Source organism: Drosophila santomea, chromosome 3L (assembly GCF_016746245.2).
Source record: "Drosophila santomea strain STO CAGO 1482 chromosome 3L, Prin_Dsan_1.1, whole genome shotgun sequence".
NCBI lineage: Eukaryota > Metazoa > Arthropoda > Insecta > Diptera > Drosophilidae > Drosophila > Drosophila santomea.
Window position 1 is genome coordinate 12,513,136 of NC_053018.2, and position 13,576 is coordinate 12,526,711.

Here is a 13,576-nt window from a genome sequence, read left to right on the forward strand (position 1 = left end):
CAGAAAATTCATTAGTGCAGCTAGAACAGTAATAGAAAGTCCGGTTTCCATAAAAAATGTATCAAGTAAATTCCAAAAATATTTTAAATAAAAGTATTAAAGCATTTGTTTTATAGATAATAATCTTTACCAACATACATTGCAAAATCTAGTTTGAATCAGGTCCTGTTTTCTTTTTCATAATTTTTTATACCTGTCTACATTCACCTACGTATCTTTTGTCTGCACAAGGCGCTGATTTGACTTTCAACTGCAATATTTTTCCAGTGCATTTATTTGCCTTGGCTTGGCCGTTTTTGGGGCATTTCTTTCTTTTATTGGCCGCCGCTTAGCACGGCAATTTACATTTCAAATTAGCAAGTTCATTGCTAAGAATTCTGGAATTACTTTTCATTTTCATTATACCCTCGCCGGTGGCTAAAACTTTTTGTGTCAACTGCGGCGATTCCCGTTACGGCTAACACTTAGCTGCGCTTTTCCTATGCTAATAAATTAATATAAATTCAAATTTGTTTGCCAACTGCTGCTACGGCTGCAAAGTGTTTTGTTTGTCAGAGAAGGAACAAAAAAAAAATGTGGAACGGAATACGATGAAATCCCACGAAAATGGCCAGTTCAATTTGCCAGTGGACAACATTTTTACTAAATGGCTGCCAGAAAGTTTCATAAAAACCGCCAATGAAACAAGTCGCTGCTCCATCTTCACCTCCATCTCCATCTCCGCCGCTTGAATATTCAATGCCCGACTTCCGCCCTTCCGCCCTTCGACTTGGAGTAGCACTTGGGGTCGCCAAGAGCGCTTCCTCCCATCGAGTGACTCGAGGAGCTTAAGAAATCTCCCTTCGAGAGTTGTAAATACGGGAAAGTAAAAAAGTAAAAATAGTATGGAAAAATGGGGAACCCCCTTGCGATATCGAAAATCAAACTCGCAAACGTTTGAAAAAATGTGAGCGCATTGCAAGAAAATGCTTGGAATGCGATGCGAAAACCCAGGCTCACAGATCCAAACAACCCTTGCCAACTGAGCGGAATAAAAAGGGATAAGGGCGAAAAGGATGGCAATGGAAAAACAAGGTCGGGAAAAGCAGGGGGTTGTTCCAGCCAAAGGCATTAGCCACGCGCATTTAGCCGACAATCATTTAACAATTTACAAATCGATGTTTAAAGACAACTTAAACGGTCCCGCGTGGGATTCGCATCCCTTTTCGGCAAAAGTTTCCTTTAATGTCCTGACTCTGACTGACTGATTTCGAGCTGTGCGGTCGTCGAATGGCCTCCTTACTGTCATAACAATAACTGCATTTTTAGCACCTCATTAAAAAAGAGTTCATATCGCAGCATTTTGACGGAGTCGCCGGCCATTTGGGCCATTCCGTCGTCGGATTTCCTTTTAACTGGCCAGCCGTTAACTTTAATGTGTAGCAGTCAGCAGCGAAGTGCACATCAATTTTTACAACAATATTTATTTACCATTTGGGCTTCGACCGGAGCAGATAAAACGGTCCTTTCATAAAAGCATTAATTGCGGGTGATTACTTTGCCAGACTTGTGTTATCAAACTCACTTATTACATTTTAAACAAAATTTAAAGGTGACTATGCTCGAATCTTGGAAGTACAAAAGAATAAACCTATAAAACTGTGTGTGGAACTTATAGCTGTGAGTTAGGTATTTGTTTAACATTACTTAGTAAGTAACATTACTCTAATGGGCTACTTAAGTTCGTTATCTACCTCGTATCTGTTTGAAATACCTAACTTATACGCTTTTAATTAATCAATTTCTACTATTTTTATTGTGCATTTTCAAATCATGAGAACTGACTCAATTGCAGACTAAGTTCGCCATTGATATTCCTTTTCTGAGGTCAGTGCTCGATTTAATATGCGAGAGGCATAATTTAATCGCACCAGGCGCAATTCGCGATGAAAACCTCTTTTGAAATCTGCATAACAAACTTTGCTCCACCAAGATGAATCGCCTTCTTTATGCAGCTTTTATTCTTTTCAACTTTCTGTGCCTTCCCCGGATTTAAGGCATTTATTCTGGGGGAAAAAGCGGATTCAAGGGATCCAAGATTCAGGGGACGAGGGTCTTTAGATGGGCCGCATAAACAATGGAAGTCTGTGTGCTGCAGCTTTTGCTGTCTTTAAGTTTGACTTTATTGTGACAGTTAAAAGCGAGAATAATAGCAGTTAAAATCCCATAAAATGCGTCTTAATCATAAAAATGCGATTATAAAAATGGACCAACCCGCACGCAGAACTCTTTCCCCTTTTTCCAGTTTCGCTGTTTGCCTGTTTGGCTGTTTGGCTTTTGGTGTTGCTATTTTGTTTGTTGCCTTTGGCTTTTTATGAGCTGCGCTTATGGGTCGTGGATTTCCAGCTTACGTTATTATGGTTTCAGCTGTATATAGTATCCTTCCCCTTCTCCTTTTCCTCTGCCTAAGTGACATTTCTAATTGTTTATCATGTCGCGGTTGTGCAGCTCCAAGCAATGTGCCTTTCAGGCTCCCCAGTCAAGTGATGGCCGCGATTCTTTTTTATTAATTGCCCCAGCTTGTGTTGTGCGTCTGCAACTGTTGGAGCTGTTGGACGAGCCCCAAAAACGCAAATCCTATAAATTTTTTACTACTTATTTACGCCACTACGGGCATTTAGCCGTGTCAAGCAATCGCATAGCCCAGGTCGTAAAAGCCGAGACCTCGCCCCCATTCGATAACCCAGTGCACAGAGAGAAACTAGCTTTAAATGAAAATATGAACATTTCCTACGGTTGTTTTTGATCTTAACTTAAACATAAACTGAAATACTAAGTTGCTGCCCTAGAACTAGTTGTACTTCCTCAACCATCAACTTTCTTGTAAAGATTTGTTTGGTACCATATTACTGAATTCAAGGTAGTAATTTCTCCATGTGCTATTGGCCATTCTGGTTGTCACTCCGGGGTCGTGAGTCGTTTGTCGGCCAGGAACCGTATGGGTGAGAGTTTTTATTTTTGTGAAATTTCATCACGTTTTTATGTTGTGACCACGTGACGCCACTGCCAGTGCCAGTGCCAGTTTCAGTTCCAGTGCCTCTGTTATCCTCGCCCTCATCCTCAACCCCACTCTCATCCCCATCGTGCTGAACGTCCTGGCTATTTGGGCCAGGGGCCAAGGACGGAGGACGAAGGACGAAGGACAAAGGACGAAGGATGAAGGATGAAGGACGAAGGACTGGCCGCCACACACCTGCTGGCACGTAGAAAATGGAAATGGCACAGAAGTCCGGTGCTGCGCAGCCAGAAGTCAAAGTGTCAGTGTGTAAGCTTGTAGCATTTTCTTAGATTGCCGTATAGCCGTTGCCATCGCCAAACGTCCTGCCTTTCGTGCCTTTCCTGCCTTTCCTTTGGAATCGTCCTGTTCTGGCCCGCTACTTGAGCTACATATTAAGTGTGCTCGTTACGGTTCGAAACAGGGTGATTAGACAACATATTGATAGAATAAATAGTGTATCTTGCATCTGCCTTCTAACCACATAAAACCAAAGCCGTTAAAAACATTTCTAGATACAAGATACATTGCATCGAAAACTCTTCCAGCGAATGTCTGTTTTTTTCATGAAAAGTTGTAGTAGCAAGGCAAAAAATTCGATCCAAATGTATGATTTAAAAGAAACCCTGTACAGAAAACAGGCTAAGACTGGAATTAAAAGCGTCGATAGCCTCCCGTGCATCCCGTGGTGCTGACATGGTCTTCTCCTGCTGCTCCGGATCCCATTCCCATACTATATAGTATAGTATTTATATAGAAGTGACGCAGAGTCCGACCCGACTGCCAATATGTTTCCATTGAACTGCAAGCGGCGACAGATGTTTCCCCAGCGATCCGGCGTAGTTGTCGCAAGTAAAAATTGACGAAATTTATGTTGAAATTGTCAGGACAGACGGCGAGCTTGGGGTTCGTCATCTACCCAGCTACAAAAAATGCGGATGGGAGTGTGGATTTGGGTATGGTGATGGCTGCACGTGGCAGTGGGGAAGTGAACCATAGTTACAGCTCTCACAGCTTTTGATATCGCATCCCAAACACACAAGGACTGCCCAGGTTGTCCTGGCTACACAGAATCCAAGGCCCATCCTATCCTTCAGTTCTTGTTCGTTGCTTTGGCTCGATTGTTTTCCATTCTATTCGACCGCACAACGTGCAATTGTCAGCAGAAACAGCGCCATAGAAGTACTTTATGCACTTTCATTTCATGGTCAGTTGGCGTTATGGTTTCGGGTCGAGCAACATGTGTGGCCAATGCGATTGTTTGCAGTTGGATGTGGATGTCACTGGTTCCTTTCCCCTGGCAAAAGGTCCTTTGGAAATGGGCTTACAAAAAATGATAACCAATACATGGCTTAATATTCATGTCAGCTTAAACAAACTAAGCAAATACTCATATTAAATGGAAAACATAGATGTAAATATAAAATTGTAAACATAAAATTGGAAAGCACATATTAATCTGAATAGAGAGAACAGTATTTTCAGTCAATATAAATATTTAGCTTATAGGTTATATATTTACTGACAGGTAGGATATATTTTCATCTATTTACCATTGAAGCTAAGTTTTGAACTAATGTCCACATACTCGTAGCTGCTAATTATTGGTTTATTATTAAGTCAGTGTTTAGTTTAGTCTGAAAATACAAACTGGCTGTTCTATTTATGGAGTGCTTACTCACTATCCACACACATACGAGTACATAGTTCCAGTGGGCACCACAGACGAATCGCTTATTAAGCTGCCGATGGAAGCCGCTTAGTTTGAGTGCGTAGGTGGGTGCTTTTTATTGCACAAATATTTGCTGTTCGCGTACAGGATGGCAAACAAAAAGGCACGCGACTTTGTGCCAGCGCCGAAAGTATGCAGACAATGTGCAAACATCTATGTGTGTGTGTGTTTGGAAAAACTAATTTTTCACCAGCAAAATAAAAGAGAAGACTGTGTGCGTGTGTGTGTGTGTGTGTGGCGGAAAAGCGGCAAAAACAGGACTGCAGCTTCTGATGCCAGGAAGAGGAAAACAAACGATATTTTAAGGCCACTTTGTAAATGCGCAAATTTTGTAACAAATAAAACAAAATGGCGAAAGTATCGATGCGTGGCCAGCCAGAGGTCCACGCCCCTTCCGCTGGCAGCCGCCCCTTCCGGTTGGCGGTTCCTGGGATTCGCGTTTTATGCAACACATATTTGAGTCTATTAAAAATGCGTTTAAAATGCTTGCTGTGGTTTTACGGTTAAATTGTTAAATTCAAATAAAATTGATTTTTGTTTGGCTTACACCACGAGATGAGAGTGTGTGAGTGGCCGCTCATGTGTATGTGTGTGTGTGTGAGGCCTGCGTTCACGCGCATATTGCGCATTTTTGCCTGAATGCATAGTTGGAAAATTAAATGCAAAAAGGTTTACAACTAACCGAGCTATGCGGCCCAACAAAATCATTTGCAAAATGAGGGCTACATGTGATCGAAATGTTTGCCCCGGCTGCAAATTCTTTCGCCGGTATGCGGATTAGTCGAATTCGTTTTGCTTCGCCCAGGTGCACGTAATTCGTGGAATTACTTTACATTTTCCAGCATGATTATTTCAAAAAATACTCAAATATAAATATAAAAATAAAATATTAAGATTTAGTAAGGAAATACCTATTTCTCATATTTTGTGATATTTTTTACACAAATTCCTAAATATTTTGATTAGCGTTAGAATAAAAGAACTTACATTTTTGTGAGTTCGCATTTGCAAGTATTAAGAGGAAAACCATTCTAAAAAATGTAGCTTTAAAGTGGCCAATGCACAGAGATAGTTTTGTTAATTTGCGTCGCATGACACATGTCACGTATACGCCATGTCATCCAAAAAAATGTTAGTAGCTGCAATGCATGGCTGCATATTGGCAACAGCGAGCTGAAATGCCAGACGATAAATGCTTTTGGAAGTCGTGTAGAAAGTGCCAGCCATAGCTAACAGCTGCAGTTTGTTGGGTGAATGGTAAATGGTGAATGGTGACTGGGCTTCCTCAATGAAACATGCAACGTAATTTCCATGTGGGTAACCAGCAATTTCTGGCATGTAACATTTTTCAACATCAACAACTCCAGCAATATGGCGGCGTTTCCGGTTTGCAACTTCCACCGATGTCAGAAGAAGAAGCAGAAGTAGAAGAAGGAGAGGCAGATGCAGTCAAGCGCAAGCACTACAAGAAAAATTGTAAGTGAAGCGAATAAAATATTATTTTCTAATGCTCGAAGACACAAACAAAGCCAGCAACCGAAGGCAAAAAATGGATGGCTGTTCAGCGAAAGAAAAAATGGGGGAAAAAAAAGCGGAGGGAAATCAAGAAAAATTGTTTAGTTCTTTCGCTCCACTCTTGAGCTTCCAGTTACCAGAGAATAATGGCCTGGCTGCTCTACTTGGGGCTTAATCCATCTTAGTCTAGTCACATCCACTAAGGATATGGATGAGAATGGGTGCGAGGATATGGCCAAGGATAAGGATGAGAATGGGGATGGGAAGGACGACAACGAGGACTTTGAAATGTTGCCGGAGCAAATGTAAACAAAAAACGAAATTATTCTGAAGCATTTGTTCGCCCGGCTTCAGTTTTTTTCATATTCTGCCATTTTTTTTGTTTAAAGCGCTGCTTATTTTTTGTGTGTTTTTATGCGAAAGCGCCTTAAGTTATGCTGGCATTTTTTTCGTTTCCCTTCTGCAGCATCCACAGCTTTCTTCTATTTTGAGCAATATTTTTTGTAATAATGTTGCCTCGCAGCGAACGCCGCCAAATGAAATGAATTGTGAAAAATGTGCTCCAGCTTCTTTCTTCAGCTCCTTTTGACTGGGCGCACTTGTGGGTGGGCTTTCTTACGCTTTTCTTATGCTTTTTATTTTTTATTTTTTTGCCTCAGTGGTTGAGCTGGCCGCTTTCGAACTCAATTACATAAGCGCAGCCAGCAGTTTGGCAGTTTGTAATTTTCGGCAAATGGCAAGTCACATAGTCGTGCAGAGAAGACGAAAAAAAAAAAAAAACAGAAAAAATAAGTGGATCCTTGGGCCCGGTCCAAAATCACGTAAAATGTCAAATTGCAAAACGTCAGGGAAAATGGCGCGTTTGTTTTGTCGTCGTTCTCTCTTGTCATTCGCCTTATCTACTATTTTAACGCTCAAGTATTTCTGCCTTTCGAGCCCCCCATTTTCCCATTGGGAAAGCCACCCAGCACCACCCCCTTTGGCATTCAAAGCACACAACAAAAATGCCAACAATCCAAAGTTGAGTTTTCTTTGGAATTTCTTGCCGCTTTTTTTTCTGCTCCAGCTTGGCTCAGCTTTCTTTTTTCCGACTTTTTTTTTGACATCTCTGCTGGGGAGGCAACATGCGCGCGCCACAATGACAATTGCTTATTTGTGCTGGTGTGCGTGTGTGGGTGGGTGTGGGTGTGTTAGTGGGTGGTTGGTTAGAGCTTGATGTGGTAGGGGGAGGGGGAGGGGATGGTGCTTGCGGGGGTGGCACTGCCACAGTTAACATGTAACTTCAACGTCAAGTCAAACGAATGTTGTCCCCGTCCTAGTCGCCATTTTGTTTTTTGCCAATGGCACGCAGCGAAAATATTGAACTATTCTGCACTACTCTTATCATTCAGTTTTGAAAATATTTAAGAAGTTAAAAACAATCCGTTATATTTATTTAAATATTTATACTGAACAGTAAAATATGTCACTTGAATCACTTTTTTTTAGAATTTGGTTTAATTTAAAGCAAGCAATTATAGCCAAAAGTTCCCAATTCCTTTCATTTCTTTTTATTCCAAATGACTGAAAATTAACTATAAGCTAAATGAGCTAGAAATCACGCAAGCTAAATTATTTAAATTATTTTTTTGATAAAAGTGAGTAGTATTATATTATTGTTATAATTTTTGTGGTTTCACTGATTACAACAATATAGATGAAATTTAATAAAAAGGGTGAATATTTAGATTACAGATTTGGGAGTTACTCTATCCTTCTGTTCCTATTCTTTTTAAATATACTCGCATATATAGCCAGCATAAAAATCGTAATTAGATGGCATCCCTTTGACTTTTATATTTCTGGGTTTCGCTCAGTGCACTGCCGCTTTTTCATGGCCTTCATGACTGCTGACTGCTGACTGCTCTCGTCTTGTCTGTGACTCTTATGGCCCTGTTTTGTATGTTTGTGGAGCTGCGTTCAGCTACGCATTCCGTTGGTATTCTACCATTAATACTTGTCTACTTAACGGTAAATTACAGACATTAAACGCACGCACACACGCACACTGAGCTACACTCAGCAGCTATCCTTGCCAAAAAGAGTGTGTGCGTGCCTTTGTGCCTGTGTGGGTGAGGAGGTGGGTTGGCAAGGCACTAGGATGTGCTTATTTGTTGTCAGTGCGCGTCAAACATTTGAAAACATTTATTTTTGGCCCGTACAAATGCTTCAATACTCGTAAGGCTTGCCAGTTGGCAGTTTATTTTTTGCCCATCCTCAGGAACAGGAGTGTATCCTGACAAATGGATCCCAATGGGAGTCCTCTGCTGTCCCCATTCCATTCGCAATATGTGAAAGCCACTGGTGAGGGAACTATCATAAATATAAAACAAACGAGAAAGTTATTACGAGTTATATAGAAACAGTAATATGTAACTTCCGAAACAACGTGATTTACATTTTTAAAGTAGAAAACGCATTTTAAAGTTACTCTTTTGTTAAGTGAGAAAATTAAACCCCCATTATATGTTTCGAAACTAAAATTTCAGAGAAGAAATACAAATTGAACGATAGCGCTTGCATACTTCCTTTTGGAAATTCCCCAAAATTTCTTTTTATTTGATCCAACTCAACTTGGCTTTTTTGCGGGCAAGAACGTAGAATCAACAAAAGTAAAACAATACCAAAAATCAAACACACAAAACGACTGAAAGGTGATGCACGTTTCCATCTTCAGGGTCCTGGGCAGGACCAAAATCGGGATTTGGATGAGGGGAAAAGGGGGAAGGGGAAGAAGGCAGGACTTGTAAAATACTTTTGTGTAACTTTGGCTGAAAACTTTATTTTGTGTATTATATATCCTGTTAACAATATACTTCAGTGCCGTGCGGAGCTGCTGCCGCTTCAAAGGACCAACAAAGACCAAGAGTCACTTAGCACTAGAAGGATATATGTATGTGTGTGTGTGTGAGCGGCAGAGTCTGCGGGGCATGTGTGTGAGTGCGGTTTCCGTTAGCCAACAGCCTAAGTTGGCTTGTCTCATATGAGCAGCGCCGAATGCTTTCAGCTTTCTGCTTTCTTTTGTTTAAAATTTGGTTTGTGTCAGCAACCACACGAACGAACACGCACACACACGCACACACACACATACGCATACGTTGAACACAAACAGAGGCATACAAAGCCAAATTGTTCTAAAAGAAAGTCAAAGGTCCTTGCAGACAAACAAGAAAGATGGGCGGCATGGCAAATAGGTGGCTCGGGCGGACAAAACTTTTTCAAACTAAACAAGTCATGCACATTTTTCGGCCCCGCTCTGTGCGTGTGTGTATCTGTTTGCCTGTGTGCGGTTGCCAAACGCCGGTGTGCGTATGTATGTGTGTGAGTGCTACACACTTCCGTTTCCGCTGCTTGGCAATACAAGTACAAAAGCTTCAGCTCACAAGTACACACACACACACATATGTACTAGGCGTATGCTAATTTTTTGGTGCCTCGCATGTTCTGTCGGTTATTTTGAGGAAATTTACATTAGTCCTGCCGGAAACTCTGCGCACATTTACATATTTCACTTGAAAACTTCTTTGGTTCAGGGAAACCCACACCTCCTCCTCCCATTTATCGTTTAACAGGTCCCGATTGATATTTAAAGCCTTTGCATGGAATCATTTCTGACCTTTAGGCATTCTAAACAGATAATCATACTTGGTAGCAAATGCAACATCTTGTTATATAAGCATTTAGAAATATTTCAGGCATATGTTATGTACTGTGCTTTCAAAATAAAATTCTTCTTTTTCAAATTTTTTGCAGTTTTTGATAATGATTTTGGATTTTTGCCGAAAATCGATTTTCTGTGTTTTTTCGATAATAATATCAGTATTTTGATCAGAACATTTAAAATATATCTCCAAATATGGAATGTCATACCTCGTTGAGTTCGTAATTAAATTTCCCATCCAACTGTGTTTTTAAAACAAAACATATTTTTTTTTCACATTTTTTGCAGTTTTTGATGATGATTTTGGATTCTTGCCGAAAATCGATTTGCTGTGTTTTTTCGATTATAATTTCAGTATTTTGATCAGAACATTCAAAATAAATCTCCAAATATGGAATGTCATACCTCGTTGAGTTCGTAATTAAATTTCAAATCGAACTGTGTTTTCTAAAAAAAAATATATTTTTTTCACATTGTTTGCAATTTTTGCTGATGGTTTTAGATTTTTGCCGAAAATCGATTTTCTTTAAGCTTGGGCTTCTATAAGTTAACTAGAATATTTTTAGTATGTCTTTCTACACTTATGGCCCTGGATATAGTTATTAAAAGGAAACGACATTATGTAGTTATTCCTTGTCTAAAATACTTAGTTAATTGAGCTATAAGAAGGCTCGTTAAAACGACTTCTCTGCGTTCAACCCTCTGTTTTACGAATGCCGAGGACGTCTTCGCTTTAAGGAGTGAACACAAATCACTGAATGGGCGAGCCAACAAAAGGCCATAAATACCAAATTGACACTATTACACGGACATTCGCAGCAGCCGCCCCTTTCGCCACGCCCACTAATGCCCCCGCCCTCCGCCGCAGCCACCACCTTACCTGTATGCTCAGTTTTCACAGGCGGCGAACGCGTGTCTGCCTTAATGGACACCTTCCAGATTAATTGCTGCCGGCTGCGATGCCAGGACGAAGTAACGACTATGGCGACCACATGAACCGCAAAAAGAACAAAGCATTAAGCCCAGCTCAGAGCAAACTGGCCCAAAAAGAATTAGGAAAGGGGGGCGAGGAGGGTCGTGTGTTTAACCAGTCAAAGTCACGTGTCAAATAAAATGTCAACAAAACAATTGAGTTATTTATTTGGGCATCATTTCGCCGAGGGCGGCAGAGCATTTCATTTCGGCCCACCGCCCACCGCCCACCAAAGGACGTTCCTTGGGCGCGTGTGCTGGGTATTTAAAAATCCATTGGCGGTCATTCGACTTAAGCCGGGAGTTACTTTGTCAGTTGTCGGTGCGGCGGCTCGAGTGTTGAGTTCATTGCAATGCAAGGCCTGCGACGATTTTCGGGACGGTCTCAGGTCGCAGTCACCCCTGCACTCGGAAAAAATATTGAAAACATCATAATATATGGGAAAATAGCATAATACGCAACAAAATAATCAGCAATATATAATCCATTTAGTAAATAATAGACAATAATTAAGTATTATTTTGGTTTGATATAAGCTGATGCTTTGAATTTGGATCTAATATCTAGAGATTCGTATTTACGAGTATCACTCAAATATATACCAGTTTATAAGATAAAGATAAGATGTGCTGTACATAAGAATTATAGATTTGTATCTAAGCAAATTGAATAACTAAAGTATACTTGAAGTATGTGCCATCTTTTCTAGAATAGATTGTTATTTTCCTTAATTAATATTTTATATTTATTTTAGATGCTGCGCCATAATATGCAAATAAAATAGTTAAATCTTCGTTTCCTTTATTTTCCAGTATGCAGTTCTTATATTGCTGGTTAAATTTATAGTTAGAAAGCAAAAACTGGTGAGAGTTTTTGTGAGTGTAACAGGACCTTCAGGTTCGCTCAACAGACACGTGTCGGCCGCATCGTGGAGGATGTGCTCGCATTGGCATCCTTGCGAGCTTGTGGGCTGCTGCTAAATGATTTTCCAGTTGCCAGGCAGCAGGAGCAGCGGGATTAGCCGATGACGGGAGTGTCGCTGGAGGTCCTGGAACGGCGACGGAGTAATGCCCTAAGCCGAGATGCTCAATTGAAACGAAAATGATATTTGCACAGGCCATCCAGGCCAAGCAGGCCAACCAGGCCGCTGGCTGTGAGTCCTGGGAGCATCCTTTTCGGGGCTCGCTGCTAAGCAAATACAAATAAAGACCTTTGATGTGAATTTATTGGCAATCGCCAGAGATGAGAGGATGGTGCACATGGAATGGAGGAGGGTTGGGCAGCGCAAGGGCGTGAGAAACATCGCAGGGAAATTTGCACAACAAATGTTTATGAATTTTGTGGCACGTATAAATGCATAAATAATGCATGTGCCAGCCAGCGAATGGCCATTGAATATACGAGTGTATATCCATGCATTTATATGCGCATAAATAAATGTTAAATATTCCATTTAGCGCCGACAATGCCCACTGACGAGAACTCGCTGTTTCATATTGTAATGTTTCTCATTTGAAGTGACTTGGCCATAAAACCTCAAAGTCACTCGTCGCCCGTCGCCACGTGGAAATGATGAGAATTATGAGAAGGATGTCATAAACTGAGATATGGCTTTCTCCAGTCGCCACTCCTTTTGCCATGCGGCATAAATTATGTAAATCCGGCCATGGCTATATATCCGTACTATTAGTGCAAGTCGGAGGTCGACGGTCCATTAGGCTCACCACACGCTCTGCCCCCCCCCAGGAAAATCCTTACCCTCACCACAACACATCACACCCGCCCATGCAAAGGACCTCCATTCGTTGCTCCAGAAATTTCGACAACATGTTGCGGGCCGGGCCACAAAAAAAAGGTCAACATTTTACGGTTGATTAAAGTGCGCCAGGCTGCTTTTCCAGCTTTCCACGCTGGAGGCCTTCAAAATTGCTGAAATATTTAATGAAGTGCACAAAAATAATTTGTACAAATATTTGCTGCATTTGGGTTGGAAAAAGATTGAGCATGTAATCCGCTTTTTGTGTGCTGCCCATTTTTGACAAATATTTTTCTGTGCAATTTATTTTTGTAAAACCGCCGATGGGCAATTTGCGCATATTTGTTAATGGAAATTGTTTAAATGGCTCGAAGTATTCGCCCAAATAGACTGCTGCTGTTGCCAAGTTGGTCGGGATCAGGGAATCCTGTAGCCTGAATCCAGAATCCAGAATACGGAATCCTGAATCCCGCGGCGTGTCCGTCGTAATTGAGTGTGGGATTTCGGGGAGAAACAAAAGGTCAACTTTTTTGCATGCACCCACATCAGCATGCCCCCTTTTTTACCCCAAAATTCATTTAAATGACACAACTCCGGCTTAACTCATACCCAGGCAACTTTCTCGACCTTGGGTCGTTTTATTAGAGCAAAAAATATTTCAATTATTTGCCGGGTTGAGCCCAGCCAGACTTAGCAAGGTGTTAATTTGGCTAATTTCACTGCGGGCTCGAATACTTTGAATTATTCTATATACAACAATTTGCTACCAAAGGTCTACATTTTTCGTAAAAATACCACGATTTGGTGAGGTATGAATTTGTATAGAATTGTATTTAGATAGGTATGAGTTCTACTAATAACGAAGA

The 13,576-nt window shown here is 41.0% G+C and overlaps 1 protein-coding gene across 1 annotated transcript; it reads left to right on the top strand.

Moving 5' to 3' along the window:
• The first annotated feature begins 6,488 nt into the window (after window positions 1-6,488).
• LOC120447742 lies at window positions 6,489-8,332 on the top strand. Its single transcript, XM_039629289.2, has 2 exons — window positions 6,489-6,586; window positions 8,167-8,332. Exons 1-2 carry the CDS (start codon window positions 6,489-6,491, stop codon window positions 8,330-8,332), a joined length of 264 nt encoding a protein of 87 aa, XP_039485223.2.
• The last annotated feature ends 5,244 nt before the right edge of the window (window positions 8,333-13,576 follow it).